Below are 18145 nucleotides of genomic sequence, written 5' to 3'. Positions count from 1 at the left end.
TGGCTAGAAAATTGTTCTATTCCATCTTTTTTGTAGGTTTTGGAGCTCTAAAACTTGTTTAGAGTTATTATTTAAAGGTATTTGAAAAGGTTTAGAGGAGAACTTGAATAAGTTCCTACCTTCATTCCATCATCTTTGCTATGCCTCCAACCATGTCTTTTTAATATCAAAATCAATCTTTCTGGCCAAGTTTGGTGATGTGTTTTTTGTGTATTTGTTTTTATTGTTTGTTTGTTTTTGAAGAATTGAAACAATGCATTCCTTTTTCCAAAATTATGATACCTCTTCCATTTTCCATGATTTTTCAAGTCTTACTGAATGAAAATGGCTAAGAAATCATATAACCAGTTCTGTCAGTATTTAGATGTATTTAAACTAGGAGAAAAGACTGGAAATCAGAAAGGGAAGTTGTATATTTTCTTACTATGTCCCTACTTTTCTTGAGTATAAATTACCTACTAGCCATTTTTGTTCTGTCATTTCTAGAACAAAGATCACTTTTCTTAACAGAGAAAACAGAAGCAAGAAAAATATAAAAGGTTACCAGTTCTACTCCCAGCCAATTGTTATCATTGCTCTATCCTTGCTAAGCATTGGCCCAATACCTTTTTTTATTCTCCTCTTTTCTCCAATTAAGGTTAAAAATAAATCAACATTTTTTTTATCATCTTTTAATTTTCACCATCAGAGTGAACTGATTCTGAGCTTTAGCAGTCCTAATACTTCTCTTATATATCTCTGTCATATTTTGGTATTTATTTTCTATTAAGTGCCTTTGGTTCCATCTTCTATGGTGTATTTAAAAATCTAAGTTGGTAATACATAAATTCTCTTTATATCCATAGTGATTTCTTTAGAATCCTGTATTTCCTCCTCTTAATTATCTCTTTTCTGTCTTCAGAATGTTATTCTTAAAAGCATTCCTTATTTTCTTTGACTTCCCCTGTAGAAATTTAGTATATGAGGTCATAACTATCCCTTCTCTTTGGAATCTGCTTTCCCCAAATTTACTGTACAAATAAGACTATTGTTTTTTTGTTTCTTCATCACAAATTCTAAAGATGGAATCATTACTTTTCTGCCATTATCTTTAGTCTAGACACCATTATTTACTTAGTGGTAAGAATAAGATCTTGAATATATGCTTCTTTTTCGCTGTTTTTTTGAAGAATAAAGCTATCATAAAGAAAAGTCAAGATTTGGCAGAGGAGTCCATTCTAGATATGTCAGTGTACCTAAAGTATCCTATCACTTCAATTGCTTGCTATGTTTATGATATGTTTCCCAAACTCCTCATCTATTTCCTCTTTCTGCTTAGGTGGGCTAAAATATGTCTCAAATGATCTCCCTACCATGCTTCCCTATTCCAATTCCTGATTTTCTCATTTTGACTAGATCTTCTTTTAATATATAACTTTCCTTGCTTCCTCCTTGCCTTTTATCTATCCTGTTCCCTTTTGAATAAGGTTATTACAGAACTATTTTCCAATTACATATCTCACATCACCTAGTATTAATGATACTTGGCAACTATGGCTTTCTTAGGCTTATTTGCAAGATCAATATCCATGATTCACTATGAAGAATGAAATAATCCCTATTCTAAATGTACTTACATTTGAATGTGGAAGACAAAAGGTATATGTACATACATACATACACACAGCCTATGAAGTTAACAAATACAAATGTATATAAAGATTACAAACAAAGCAGTTTGAAAGAGAGACATCAGCAGTTGCATTAGGAAAGGCATTATGCAGAAAATGATGGCTGAGGTTCACTTTTAAATAAAGAGAAAGAATTTATATAGAAGAGAAAAGGAAGGTATACATTCTAGGAATGGAAGATGAAAAGACAAGAAAAATTATTTTAGCAGCAGTATATAGAATGGTCAGAGAGACACAATTGAGAGACGAGGTAAGGAGACCATTTAAGAGGCTGATACAATAATGTAGATAGTTAAGATAGTAGCTCTACAACTGAAGGGAATGCATGGGGGAAAGATGTTCCAAAAGTAGATATGAAAAGATTTGGAAACTGAAGTGAGAGTGAGAAGACTAAGATAATGCTGTGATTATGAAGATGGAAGCCTGGAAGAATGGTGGCATGTTTAGTAGAAATAAGGAAGTTTGAAAGAAGAGATGATTCAAAGGAAAAAATAATAAATTCAACTGTGGAAATTTTGAATAAAAAATTTCTCCAGAATATTCAATTTGAAATGCCTGTATTTTATCATCAGAACTGTCCAAATATGAAATATAATACTTTGAGGAAGAAGTGAGTTTGTTATCTTCAAGTGGTAATTAAATGATCGTTAGTCAGTGATGTTATAAGGCACAAGCATTCTTAATTCAAATAGGAGTTAGACTAGACACCATGCAATGCTCTCCCAAATGAACAATTCTATGATTAAAATATATACATACAATAAAAAATAATAACTCAAAGTTCATAAGTAAAATTTCCACCAAAAGTTTTAATTTCATTTACTAAATTGTTCATGTCCAGCAATGAAAGGATAGGGAATACCTTAAAATTACAAAATTGAGAATGTGGCCTCTTTGTCCCAATGAGATTTTCAATAAGTGAGGATAGATGAGAATGAATTGCTGTGAAAGTAAAAAGATCATCTCCTAACCATTGTTTCTAAACAACTCATAGTATGAAAGCTATTAAGTCAGGATTGAGTTATTAATTTTAGGCCTGAGACATTATTATAGACAATAATATTTCTAGTTAGCAAGAAAAATAAATTCCAATGGCAGATTTCTTTTGCTTAAAAAAAAAAAGCCCACCCAAAAGAGAAAACAAAAATTTTAAAGTAGAAATAATGGATGCACAGATGTCAGGGAAAAAAAAAAAGCTACAATTTAAAATATCATTAAATACTAAAGTACATATTTGACCAATATATTACCTTTAAAATTAAGACCATTTTCTTTCACTAACTTAATATATGGTACAAGTATTTATTGATTGAATAGCGCAGATAGATCTCAACAATGGTGGTCCTGGTCAGTTCAGGTTCTTTCTATTCCCTGACAAACATGGACTGTAATCTATGTACAATTATACAAACACTAATGTCCATTAAAGGTCCATGAAACTGAAAAAATGGAAATCATCTTCTGGAGGAAAGCAGTATACCTTTAAGGAAGGAATAAGCTATTAGTCATCCTAAGAGATAGGATGGAGAGTGGTAAGAAGAAAAGAAAAGTAAGCACAGGAAAAAGAAAAATTAACACCAACTAGAAATAAATAAGAACGAAGGAGAGTAAGGGAGGGCGGGGGGAGAGGGAGGGAGGGAGGGAGGGAGGGAGGGAGGGAGAGAGAGAGAGAGAGAGAGAGAGAGAGAGAGAGAGAAGAGAGAGAGAGAGAGAGAGAGAGAGAAAGAGAGAGGGTTAACCATTTCTGTCCCACTCCCCACAGTGAAACAGAATTGTCAGACCCTATAACCTGACCAATGGAAGCTTGTGGCTTCATTTCTTTTAGGGGGTTAATAGGAGGTGAGTTCTGTTGGTTTCGAAACAATTGGAAAGCATCAATCAGTAAGAGAGAAACCTCCTTTTGGTAACCTAAATCCCTCTGGGCATTAATTACCTACTTTGCACAAATTATGAAGATTAATACTATACATTTCTTTTTAATGTTTCTGATTTCATTTTTCAAGGAAATTTGTTTCTAGAGTGCTGCAGAGAAGCCCTATAAAAATCCTTTTCAAATAATGTAACTAATGTTCAGTATATTAGAACATATGTATGTACTATATACATCTCTATCCTTAGTCCTTCAGTAGTCTAAAGCAAAATAATTTTTTAAAGGATGAGAAGATAAATTAGCTAGGTAAATAACATTTTTATTTCAATTCAATTTAAGAAGCAATATAGAAACAAAGAACTTCCTTAGATTAGGCAACTCCTAAGAAGAAATTTCCTCTAGGCACACTAAATGAAACAGGAAGAGCAATTTGCAAATGTAACTGTGCATATTAGTAAGTATTACTCAAACTCACAAAGAAATACAACTAACAAGAACATTCAAGAATTTTGTGAACCAAAGAAAAGACAACAGAGAGACATTTAGGAAGTTGAAGGATAAATAGAAGAAAAAAGAAACTAATGTACAGAGAAAAAGAAATAAATGAAAAGCATGAAAATAAATATTTTCTACTCTTTCATAAAAGCAAATCAAAGCATAAAACATTCTAGCCCATAGCCCTCCGAGGTCTATTCTATGTACTTAAGTTTATACTGCAGAACAGTGCATCTTCACATCTGGCACTTATGTTTACACCATGATCCCTTGCTCTCTCACTCTAGAACATGCTTGTAGCAGAACAATCCCTCAAGTACAATCAGAAAATTCAAGCATAAATACTGTTGAAGTCAGATGGCTATTAAAGACCAAAACATTCATTTTTTGGTTTTGGTTTTGTCAAGGGTATAGTAAAATTAATTTATCTAGCTATTGTTTGAGTCATTACTACAATCTCAAATCTAAAAATTGTATCCATTATCATCAATAGGCAAGGGTTAAAATAAAGAATTGATGTCTTACTCTTAAACCATTTGAATCAGGATTTTGGGAAAAGAAATTTTTAGTAAAAATCTGACAACGTTGGATTTTTTTTTGCCATCATGCAAAACTACTGAACATTTTTTTTTTTAAATCAAAGCTGGGCATCTGAATCATATGTTAAGAATAATCTGACTTAAAAAAAAACAAATTTTGCAAATTTCAAAGAAAAGAAAATTTTCATTGTTTTAGTCTATGAAAATATTAGTAAAACAGCTGATATCAAATAATATCCACATAATCCTTAGAAAAGAGAGAAAGAAAAGGGTGAATGAAAGAACGGAGGGAGGGAAAGAAGGACTGGGGGAAAAAAGAAGGGAGTCGGAGGGGGAAAGAGGGAAGGAGAAAGAGAGGAGAGGAAGAATGAGAGAGAAAAAGAGTCAGAGAAACATTTCTTATGTAGTTTGTCTATTTCTTGATCTTCAAGTCTTTGTCACCACCCAGTGGAATCCCAGTTCAACTGCAAGATTTACAGAGTAATTGCCTCAGTAGGCATTAACAGCTTCTTGCACTGAACAACAGACATATAATTAGGGTAAAGTGCTTTAAGTGCTCTCTTGTGAACAACAGTCTACTTTTTAATTTCAGCACCAGAATGTATGTACTCTAACTGTTCTAATAGTTTTAAGTGAAGAATGAAAGGACACGTTGTCAGAAAAATTATTCAAAAAAAATGGCATCTTGGTAGGAGCCTCATGCTTCCTTAACAAATGACTTCGTGATTGAATACTATAGTTTTTGAGTCAAAGTAAGTTTTTAAAATAAGTTTTTAAAAATCATAACACTGTGACCTCAAATCAATATTTGAAATATGAAAGTATAATGTGCCAGTAGAACATATAACTCAGTGTTATTAGTATGTAATACAATGAAGACTACCAGAAAAATGATCCATTCTTTTTTATACCAACTCTACAGAGTCTTAAAAGTAAAAAAAGAAGAGCTGTTTTAATTTTTTAAAATGTAGAGTATGTCAATTTCCTTTCTTCAGTAGATTAAATTTAAAAGAAGGTAGTGATGATGCCATAATTGTTTCAGTCTACTTATCGCTAGACTATACTTAATACTACATGCATTCTTTAGATGTTAAGATAAATTAGTATACTGCTCAAAACATGAATTTTAAGTACTTCCTATAATCTTCAATTTACAAAAGGATTTTTAAAAGGATTATGCATGATTCCAATTAAATAAATTAAAATGAGACTGGCAGCCTCTTGATCCTAACAATAAAGGGAGAATTTAACAATGAAATCAGAAATAAGTGTGTAATAACTTTGAACAGAGTAATTTCTAATATTTAAATAATTTCTAAAAGCAAACACAAATCAATGAGTTCTGTTTTAATCTATTAAAGAATCAATCACAATATTATAATCACCCACTAAGTAGTAAGGAATTATAATAAAGAGAAAACCCAATGCTGAAGTAAAGGGTAGAGATATTACTATATTTTTCTGAGTTTAACTTGTGGTCCAATTAAAAAACAAATTAACTAAAGTGACTGGTACTTTGGACTTCCTGCCAATTGGCTGTGATTTAAATAATAACTTTTTAAGAGCCAAAGTGTATCCATATAATCCATATAATTACAAAACAAGTTTACATGCATATAAACACATATATACATGAGGGTATATATGTATATCTATACATTATACTTTCATATTTCATATGTATATATATATATATATGTATACACACACACACACACACACACACAAAGGAATTTTGTACCACCCTATAGGAATCTTTCTGCAGATCCAATGTTTTGAATGATGACTCACCCTGACCATAATTTATGAGGGTCCCCAGTCAAATTCACTTTACCCTAACCTGTCTTACTTTCTGGATTTCTCCATTTCCTTGTGAGTTGAATTGCCTCCTTTCCTAGTATATATATCCCCACTTTACCCTCAAATTCCCCTTTTTGTATTGTTTTCCCTCATTTGTATGTATGTTCCTGTCATTTATTTAGATATGCATGCTCATCATTGACACCAGAGATTGATATTACATAATAAGCATTTAATAAATGCCTTCTCTAGTGCTCATACTTTTGTTTTTCTGTGTCTCTGTCTCTCTCTCTCATAGTCCTTAGTAAGATATGAGACTTAAATTTTACAAGTATGAGTGTTGTATATGTGGCAATCCTTTAGTAAGGTCTAGTTTCTGTTAATAATTTTATGAAAAGATAGATCTCAGGAAGGCAAAAGTCCTTAATAGAATTACCAACAAGACTTTAATGAATTTGTTAATAGCTGTTCTCTTTTAAGAGAGCTTAACATATTACACAATTATAGCCATAATGAAACTATAAATTTCTAATTTATAAGTATTTAGTTTATGGACTATCTAGAAAAATAGTAGTGTTTAGGCAGAACGTCTGCAAAATTATATAATAAGCAAATTATATGATTATTATTATTATATAATTATATAATAAATTTAGAGAAATATCAGAAGACTTATATGAAGTGAAGAAAGGAGAATCAAAACAACACTAACTATAATGATAAAAATAAAAACGCCACTAAAAGGCAATAAAAAAGCAAGTACCATGGTCAATGTTAGCACCAAACTATTAAAGTAAAAATACTTGTTTACAATCTGTAAACTCCAAAAACAGAAAATGGCATGTATTACAGCAGAGAGAAGAATGAGCTGCTGACTTTATCTAATTGAATAATGAAATCCCATTCTGACTTTGAAATATTTTGTGATATTGTGTGATTCATTATGTGAATGGATGTTTATTGAATTGGATCTTTAAAAAAACTTGAAGAAAAATATACTAGGCAAAGTCTAAAATTTAAAAAAGTTAAAAGAGTTTAATTAAAAATGTTAGATCAATTAAAAAAAAGGACTTAAATAGTAAAGTTTGGTCTAGAATTGAGAACATAGATATAAGCTATTTATTGGATTACTTAATGTGAAGGGCAAGTAGGATGTCATTACTAGGATCATTCTAATGATGTCATGGCTTTCTTTTAAGCTTTCTATTTCAAAAACCCAACTCTCTTACCTTCTCCCATATTCACTCTTTAAGCCTCCTTATAATTCTTATAACTAAATTTCATTAAGCACTTTCCTTTAGCAACAAATTGTTCCTGTAAAGCCCACCTGCTCTGTGAAAGCTTCATCTAAATTTCGCATCACTCTTTTTCCTTGGCTGTCCCCAGTTGGACCATATTCTTGCATTAAATGAAATAGTGTTCTTATTGCTGTTCTGACACTAATGAGTGTACTGGCAGAATAAAGCCACATCAGTTTCAACAACTGTTGAAGGTGGGAATAGGTAATGAAAAACCAATCCTTTTGAAATAATGGAAACAAACACAAAAAGGAATTAGAAAGCTTTTCTCTACTTTAATATAAGTGACAGATTATGTATACATAAACTCAATTTAAAGTAAGATATTAAACCATCATGTTATAAAATGTATAATAATTAGACAACATAAGAGAAACAAACTTTAACTGAAACATAAATATCCTATGCTGTTTTAGAAAAAAGTTTCTCTTTTAAAAAAGAGAATTGAAAAAAAAGGCAAAATGTCACATGATAGATGGAGAGTTGGCTAAAAATTCAGTAAGACCAAAGTTCAAGTCCCACTTTTGATAAGCCCTGTCAATATGAACAGTCATTTAACCTCTCAAAAACACAAGCAAATCCCTAAGACTAGGCACATTTGTGGATTTGTATTGGTATAAGAAAGACATGAGAAGAAAAGAGGAAGAAAAGAGGGAACCAGTAAAGAGAAAGAAAAAGAGAAAAAAATTACCAAAAAATGGGCATAGGAAAAAATTTCTTAGTAGCAAGACACAAGAGCAAGAGGATAATCCTTACTATACATTTGCATTTATTAACTGTGGCTCTTAGTTTCCTGCTCCTGTGCTAGCAAACTGATTACAATGATTAAGTATTAGAACAGTATTAATCATTAAAAAAAAAAATTAGTCATGAATCTGCCCAAATGAAAGGGGGGAGTATTGCCCAGATACTAACTATATTTCCACCATTGCTTTTTATCCCTTACTAATTCTGCTCTCTCTGCAAGCAATCATTTTTCAATTGATCTATTTCAGCCCCTGAATATCACTCCAAAATATCATATTAAGACATTATAGAATCAACTACAAACCTAGTTCCAATTAATCTTAGTTTTTTTTCTTTTCCATTTTTCTCCTCTCTTCCTCAAATTACAAAGTAAGAGAAGTGACTTTTATTCAGAGAAGAGATACCTGACAGTATGGTACAGTGACAACCCAGATTAAAATTCCAGCTTTCCTTTTTACTATCTTCATGCCCTTGAATAAATGACAACCTCTCTGGGTCTTGGTATCCTCATCTATAAAAGCAGGGGTCTGGACTAGATGATTTTTAAGTTTCTTCCATGCTATAATCTGTGATCTTATGAGAAAATAAGGACACAAACATTTATTAAGTGCAGATTATGTGCCAGGCAGTGTACTATTCACCATACAAATATGATCTCATTTAATCCTCACAACACTCCTGGGAAATAAATTCTATCATTATCCCCATTCAAAAGCTGAGGAAACTGAGGCAGGTAGAAGTTAAATAAATTTTCCAGGGTCACACAACTAACTAATAAGTATCTGAGCAAGATTTGAAATTAGGTCTTAACTTCAGGTCTCATTCTCAAACCATTGGGTTACCTAGCTGCCTCTGAGAATATGTGTCCTGAGTTACATATATACATTGTCCATACTGCATAAAATAGAGTGACATTTACTAAATCAAGATTCACTAGCATTATAGGATTTGTGAAGGCAGATTTATATTTATTTACTTAGAATCAACTTTCTTAGGTTATTTTAGTATAAATAGGAACAGCACCATTTACTAAGTATTCATTCATACCATTACTAATGAAAATATGATTACATTTCCAAAAGTAGTCAGGGTTAATTGGAACATGTATTTCAATCTTTATTATTTTATAAATCAGGATTTTTGATATAAGTTTCTTACCAGGTTCTGGGAGATCTAACTTGGCCCGTTTCAGTTCTAACATAGAATTCTGAAGTTGTTCTATTACAAAGTCATCATCAAAGAAAAAGTCCTTGGCTAGTGTTTCCTGAAGAAATTCCACAAGTTCTTCCATAGACAATTTCATTAGATGTTCTAACAAGGAACAGGAGAAAAGAAAAATACATTTGTTAATGGGGATCTTGGTTTTAGTTACATTCAATTACATATTGGTTGAATAAAATAAACTGAAAGCTTAAATATTTCATAATAGCTATCATTAAAACACATAATACAAAAATAATATGCCCTCTGAGACTAAAAAAGCTCAAAGATTTTAAAAACATGAATTTTGGGAAAGGAGGTATGGTATCAAATATCTCTTCACCTTGTTTCAAGAAGTTCTATACTTCTCTCATTAGTGACAGTAACAGTAAAAAAAAAAAAAAAAATTCTTGGAAAAATGTAAATGAATACAGAAGGGTCACAAAGGGTAATATGAGGGTCTAGGTATCTCCCCTAGCAGTCATTTCTAACTTACAATGGTAGAAAGGCATTAATATTCCATTCACTTTTTAAATTGGATCAAGGACTATAATACAGAACTAATTTAAATCAAATGTCTTTAGTGTTTTGGCCAGCTAATCAAGAGAAACTTGGTGGAAGAAGTAAAAGGGCATTTATAGACAGACAGATATAGATATCAATGTCTAGACATAGATACATAGATACATATACATATTGATCAAGACATAGATATAGCTGTACAAGAAGAAACAGATAGAAAAATGAAACAGAATAAACAATCTGGTCCAAAAGTCTCAGTGCAATTTAAATTACTAAAGCTTGTAAAGATTTGTAGCATTTGCTAATCTCACAAATTATAATTCAAAAATTGGTAATCAGTTTGGCAGAAAGCGAATCCAATACAGTCCCTGTCTGTGATATTTTTCATGTCTTGTAAGCTACTAAAAACTTCGAACTGCACTAAGATTTTTGAGACAATCTTTAGCTATCATTTTTTGACAATAGTCTGAAAATCAGAGATCCAAATAACTAGCAAATAATACATTGTTAAATTATATGATTCAAATTATAAATACTGTCTGTAAGGGAAGCTAGAGGAATAGGAAGCTGATTTCATATTTGATATGTAAATCTTAATTTTTAACAGACACTCTGTTTTATTCTAATCTCATTACTATTGTACAAGAAAAAATGAAAATAAAAAAGAACAGTGCTGCTCCCTCCTTTGACACCAGGCCATTCCAGAACTAATCCAGTCAGCTGTGCAATGGGAAGAGCTGCTTGTTATGGAGGATGCTCTTCCTTTTTAACTCCTTCCTTCACCCAGGCTGCCTGACTGTCTATATGGATTGAATAAATTGAGGGAATAACTTTATTATTTGTTATGAAATGAGGAAGAGTCACCAGACTGTCCTGCCACCATCTCCTAAAAGCCTCCAGGCCTTGTCAGCTGGCCTATTTTCATGGCCGATAGTCTCCTGTCACTGTCACCGACTCTGTCTTACCATGCATCTGAACTACTGAACCCTTAGAGCTCTCATGCCTTTCCATATACCCTTTAGCTGAATTTTCTTTTAATGTTATATGTTTTATGTCTTTATCTGCCCTAATAAGAGTATAAGTTCTTTGAGGAGGAGTTTCTGGAATTTTCTATTTGTATTGCTCTCTAGCACTTAGCACAGTATTTAATATGTGGTAAAATGTTTAATAAATGTTTTTTCATTTATCTCTTATTTTAGGGAATATTCTGAAGCTTTCTGCTAAAGATTTTGAATCCTTCCTTAGCATATGCATATAATCATAAATAGCATTCTCTTCTTGGTTTTTGCTTAAAGGAACACTTAAAAGGAAAGAGAGTTAAAATGTGACCTACTGCTAATAATTATTGACCTTTCCAGGGGGAAAATGTATGCACACATATTTTAAGTTTAATTTGCATTATTAACATTTCCTCCATCACTTTCTTAAATCTAGACTCAGACTCATCAGCAAAAGAATACCTGCCAATTCCAAACTGTAATGCTCAATGAAAATTTAACAATCAGTTTATGTTGCCTATGATCTTTTTCTGGAGAGAGGAGCAGAAAAATAATTTCTTCTGGCTTTTTCATGTCTGAGATCTAGTTTCCTGGTCCTATCCTCTTCTAGTGTTCATAGTAATGAACCTCAGACTAGAAGAAAAATAAAATGTCTAACTAGAATATTATGACAATAAAAAATGTTAATATTAAAACACATTGCATTTCATAGCATATTACAGATGCAGCCTAAATTTATGGAGAGGGAGGGACTGTGATGTTTTGATAATTACTCTTGCCTTTTATTGAGTAAATGTTATATTATGATTATTCTCATTTTACTTTGTCATTTAGTAATTACCTTACGGAAAGTTAATGCTATTATGACTGATTTGTGAAAACAGGAGCTACGATGGAGTAGGTTAAGAAGCTACAATGATGAGTAGGAGTTGTTTATTACCACACACATCGCAACTACCTATAGAATCCTGAAAGGGAGTAGTTGCTGTGGGGTTGCTGCAATCAGAATCTGTCCAAGCTGCTGAAGTAGATCACAGGTAGAATAATATCACAGCTCGAGAAGAGAGAAAAGCTGGCATCAGTGCCATGCTTAGGCTCACACAGTTATGATCCACATACTTCACCTGTCATTAAGTGGGGACAAGTCAAAGGGAATTTTGAGGAAAGGGTCAAAGGACACAAACTGCCTTGACTCTAACATCAAATTTATAGTTTCTGTATAATGGCTTCATGAGATAACCCCCAAGGAAAAAAACTGTGAAATGGTAGAACTTTGTTCATTTGTTTTTCATAGTTTGGAAAACCATTAAAATATAAATGTACAGGAATAAATAATATAAGATTTTTAAAGACAACAGCAACAAAGTTAAAACGCAAGGTTTTGTAAGGGTGACTATCAAAAATTATCCATGTATATATTTTGAAAATAAAAACCTTAAATTAAAAAAATAAAGAAAACAGCATCTTTTGCAGGGTATTTGCAGTAAAAACATTTTCTTACTTCTGTGTAGCTTCAGGATCGTGTAAGACATGGCAGTAAGAACTCGTTCTCCTTCTAAAATGTAAATATCCCATATTCTGAGGTTTAAAGTAAAGGGAGTCTGCAATAAAGTTTTTTAAAAAGTCATTAATTCAGTTCTACTTTATAATTTCATGTTCAAGTTCAGCAAATAAAAATACTTACTCGATCAAGGAAACACTGAAAGAACCACTTCATTGTATAAAAGCTTGTGTAAATTTCTTGAGAATCCTAAAAAACAAACAAACAAACAAAAAAAAACCCAAATACAACACATAGACATGGCTTAAGAGGATAATGATAAATGACATTTATAAAGGTTTTTAAATTTTATAAAGTACTTTATATAAATTAATTCATTTGATCTCATTTATAATATATGCAAATCAGATTGTAAAAACCAAGCAATACAAATAGAATAAATACTTAAAAGATACATTAGAGATGTTAGAGATAGTGAAAAAAAATGAATAAGAGATTTAAGTCATGCTAAACCTTCTGCAATCGCATTAGTCTTTTTTATAATGTTTTAATTTTACTTCTCTCTTTTCTAATCTTTTTCCCATCTCCAAACTATCCAGTGAAAAAGCAGGCAAAAATCCAAATTCTGCCTCTGTCACTTACTACTTATTTATAACTTTAAGAAAGATATTTCATTTCCTCTTCTATTGAGTAAATATTATATTATGATTATTCTCATTTTTACCTTGTCATTTAGTAATTACCTCATGGAAAGTTAATGCTGTCATTGTGACTGATTTGTCGAAACAAGAACTACACAGGAAAGAGATGGGCGAGACGGCTTCAAGTCCTTCAATTAGTGAATTCTTCTTTCATTAAAATTCTACAATATTTTAACACTATCTTTACTGATCCCAGGACATATAATCATTATATACTTAGGTATGAGAGTCAGGCTGGTCTACAATTAATATACTGCCCTCCAGATGCTTCCAAATCTACAGAGATCAATCACTGTGTGTGTGTGTGTGTAGGGAGAGAGAGAGAGAGAGACAGACAGACAGACAGACAGAGAACAGAGACAGAGACATAGATAGAGACAGAGACAGAGAGAGAGGCAGAGAGAGAAGGGAAGGGAGGAGGAAGCAGAAGGGAAGAGAAAGGGGAGGAGGAAGAGAGATCACATATACTTAGGAAATATAACATTTTTATTTATTAGTTTAAACAAGAAATCTTTTCAAAAAACACAAATCTCATGTTATTGGTCAGATTATTTCAACATATCAAAACTAATATTTTGAAATCCAATATGCTACAATAAATTGTGATTTTTAAATTGCTTACTTTGTGAATAAAAAAAGTGAAGCAGTAGAATCAAAAGCTGGTCTTTATTTCTTTAGCTGAATTTTTGACCACTTTTACCTACCAAGTGTTGCTTAAGTTTAGACAGAAATTTCTTCAGTATTTTTTCATGGTGTTCTTGAAATCTGAGAAGCTTAGGAAAACCTTGGACAAAAAATCCTAGGACATAGCAAAAGAAAGTCATTTTATTACATTTAAAGGAAAGATTAGTTTTGGAATACAGAATACAGTATAAATAGCTAAAATGAAAATCAGTAGATTTTCTCCCCATCCAAAAAGAAAGTATGCAAATGATGGTGATGAAATTTTAATAGTACACCATTTTCTATATATTAAAGATTAGATATGTCTATATTTTGTGTGTGTGTGTGTGTGTGTGTGTGTGTACACAGTTGTGCATGTAAGTGAAATCATCCTTGAATTGCCTTTTAAGGCAGGGTCAGGAAATAATCTCTTTGTCAAAAGATAAAGCAGAAATGCCTTCTTACATATTTTAAAATTAAAATGCTACATGTCAGAACGGAAAAAGAAAGAGAAGAAGGAAGGAAGGAATTTAGAGCCGAAAGAACCACCTAAAGATAAGGTAGTTATTTAGTTTTGTTTGTGAAAATGCCAGACTGGATATTAGGATTTCCCTCAGTTTTTTCCTGGTGGAGTAGTCCAATACTAATCTGATGCCATTTTAATGTAAATATATTATAATAGGAAAACTGAGTAAGTTTATATAAAAGAAAATTTAATATTAGAATTAGCTTTACAAAATCATGTTTCTACTGATTAAATGATTCTATATCAAGTTTAGTTTCCATTATTTTTAAGACCTCTAATCCCAACATCAGAACCAGACTGATAGTCTATAATTAAAGTTTTATCAACTAAAAAAAATGCCATTGTATCTTAAGAAAATCAATTATACTGCATAATTAGGTGGCCTCTGATAGGGTAGGGATTATGAACTATTACATACATTTAACTTTCATATATTTAACTGCTTAGTGATTTTTTAAAAATTCTACATTTTAGAATTTGAAAAATTTATTATTTTCTAAAAAAAAAAAAATAGTCCTAGTCAGACTATCTATGAAATTTAGCAGAAGATTAGAAAGCATGTTAAATTCATTTAATTCGATGCTACAATTTAACTATTCCAAACTTAGCTAAAGGAAGTCAGGGAAATTAAGAGGTAGAGACAAAGAGAAAGAAAATTCCAGGCATGGTCACTAAAATGCTCAGAATCCAGACACAATTTGACAGACGTGTGGAACAGCAAGAAGGCAATGCTGGATCAAAGAATATGTGGAGGGAGAGTAAGAAGACTGGAAATGCAAGAAGGGACCAAGTTAGGAAAAGCTGTAAAAATCTAAGAGAAGATACTATATTTCATATCCTAGAAGCACTAAAATGTACTGAAGTGGAGGGAAAGGTGGTGGTAATATGATCAGACCCATGTTTACATCAATTTGACAGCTGACTGAAAAACAGATTGCAGTGAGGAGAGACTTGAAGCAGGGAGACCAAAAAACTGGCTTACACATGCTGAGAAAACAGAAACTTATCTTTCTTTGATAATTCAATATTAGTAGTTTTAATATATTTTTAACCTATTATATTCACTACAAACTTATAAGAAAATCATATTTATATATGTGATATAAAACTGAGTTAACACATGTATTTCAAAATTTTATTGGTGGACCTGGAAATAGACATCTTTAAGTATAGAAACACCAGCAAAAATATCTTTAACTGAAACTTCAGAAAAATATTACTGAGTTAGTTAATATTAACTTTATTTTTAAAAAGAGAACAAATCTGGTAGAGCATTAATTGGTAGATAAGCTACCATGTATGTTTAAGTGAAGCACTTTTCAGAAAAAGGATATTTTTTCCATACAAATATTTGCTATCAACACCATCATCAATAATAATTCAGAATATATCAGAAGTACCATCTGTTCACATGTTATAAGATTTACAATGAAAATATTTTTAATATCTTTTGATTTTATAACACCTATCTTTTTCACTATAGCTCCTATATTCTGAAAAACATAAAAAAAAAAAAAAAAGCTTTTAAAACAGAAGGAAAAAACCCCACAAAGCTAACTTGTCAAAACACAAAAAAAGTCTAACCTGATATGTAACATATTGCTTCTCTGATAGTCTGACTCTAAAGAAGAGAAGGGGGATGCTTCTCACATCTTTTCCATGAGGTCAAGCTTAATATTTATATCTTAATATAAGGCAAGAGGCAGTAAGGGAACTGGCAATAAGACTCATTTTCATGAGTTTAAATCAAGTCTCAGAAAGACTGTGTGACTCTGGGCAAACCTCAGTTTCCTCTTCTGTAAAATAAGCTAAAGAAGAAAATAGCAAACCACTCTATAATCTTTGCCAAGAAAACCTCAAATGAAATCACAAGACGACAAAACAACTAAATAACAAGTGTGTGTGTGTGCGCGCGCGCGCGCATGCATTAAATAAGCACATTTACATACACACACACACCCCCCAAAGTATAAAGTTTAAATATCAATTTTTAGTTCAAGGCCAGATATGTGTTTTTACTATGGTTCTAACAATTGTATAAGCTGCTATTAGAGGCTGTCTTCTTATTAAGTGTTCTTCAACTAAAAATTTTCACTTTTCAACAAAAAGACCTTACTTCTAAGCCTTTGGAAGAGAGGATCAGTATTTTATGGTAAAGGAAATGGAAATGTATAACAAAATATCAAATTACTTCTTTTAAATGATATTTTATTTATCTACCTTAAAAACTTTATGGGATGAAACTATCCCACCAGAATTTCAATTGTTAATTTTAAGAAGTGTGTTAAGTGCTAAGAAGATCCATTTGGAAGCAACTAGCAGTGAAATAAAATTTTAAAAACTGGTATGATCCATTTTTATCATGTGGAGAAATAACTATGGCACATATGTACTTCAAAAATAAATCACAACTCAAGTGGGTCCAAATCTGTCCAAATGCATACGGTTTTAGAAATGTAAGGCGAATATTATTTTTAAAAAATGGATTAAGTTCCTTACAAATTAAATGACTAAAAATGAAAAGTCGTATATATACTGCTAGTACTTTATAAAAAATATATATAAATAGCAATTAAAATTAAGCCTATAGGGTAACTAACAATAGTTAACTGAAGCACTAATCTTATTTTAAAACATTTAAATTTTATTTCATAATTTTATTAGCATTATCATTCCATAATAAAATATAATATATATATGTGTTATTAAGTGTTCTTCAACTATATATAACATATATATATATATATATAAAATATCAGATGAATCAAAAAATAATTTTAAAATAAACACTATACTTTCTTAAAACTTAGAAAGCTTGTTTTCTCATCATAAACTTGTTTCCCCATGCCTCTGAAAAAAATAAAATATTTACTTAACAATTTCAAACAACCCAGAAATAAATAAGATTGGAATTTCTTTATGCCTTTTTACCAAGGGTATAGAAATTCATTTATGGCATAAATTTATATATCAACACAAAAGAGAATGTATCTTCAAAAATCCAGTTAAAAAAGGTTAAAATCTTCTCATACTTCCCAATACATTTTTTAAAAATTTTCTCCTGGAAATTTTTTCAGTGTTTCATTTTAAAAAATCTTTCACTCAGTGTTGCTAATTAATTCTTCAAAAATTTTAAATTATTTTTGTTGTTGTTGCAAAATACTAGCTTCTCTTACCATGCATGGCATACTTTGGGCCCGAAAGTAGCTTCACTAAGGCCCAGAATGCATCTTCTTCATTCATATACATAAGGAGCAAAGCAGTGATCTGGCTCATTCCTTGACAGTATCCAACTTCCTGAGAGTTATGTAAATAAAGTGAATAACACAAGTTAATAACAAATATCTGAAGAATTTTTAAACTAAAATACATCAATTTAAGAGAAAATGTGTACTTTTACAGGTTCCAATCCAAAAACCAGCTGACTGGAAGCTATTTGGCACCTACTTTTATTTCATGTACCTCTGTATTATTGAGAATTAACATGCATGCATTTATATATGTATGTATAATATAATATCCCATCAGATTACTTAGGACAGAATGATGCTTGGAAACAAATCCAATTCTGCTTGTAAAATGTACAGTCTTTCATATAAAATTCACTCCAATACT

The 18145-nt window shown here is 31.2% G+C and overlaps 1 protein-coding gene across 1 annotated transcript in view; it reads right to left on the bottom strand.

The window, feature by feature from the left end:
* The window catches only part of USP6NL (USP6 N-terminal like), a 101637-nt gene that overhangs the window by 24303 nt on the left and 59189 nt on the right, over positions 1 to 18145 (bottom strand). The window contains exons 9-13 of the mRNA XM_051962420.1: positions 17707 to 17827; positions 14046 to 14140; positions 12824 to 12889; positions 12641 to 12740; positions 9578 to 9730 (exon numbers count right to left, since the gene is read on the bottom strand). Coding sequence (XP_051818380.1) covers positions 9578 to 9730; positions 12641 to 12740; positions 12824 to 12889; positions 14046 to 14140; positions 17707 to 17827 — 535 coding nt within the window. The remainder of the gene's footprint in view (positions 1 to 9577; positions 9731 to 12640; positions 12741 to 12823; positions 12890 to 14045; positions 14141 to 17706; positions 17828 to 18145) is intronic.

Source organism: Antechinus flavipes, chromosome 5 (assembly GCF_016432865.1).
Source record: "Antechinus flavipes isolate AdamAnt ecotype Samford, QLD, Australia chromosome 5, AdamAnt_v2, whole genome shotgun sequence".
Lineage (NCBI taxonomy): Eukaryota > Metazoa > Chordata > Mammalia > Dasyuromorphia > Dasyuridae > Antechinus > Antechinus flavipes.
Note: the sequence above shows the minus strand (reverse complement) of the source record. Positions and strands in the feature narration are given on the sequence as shown.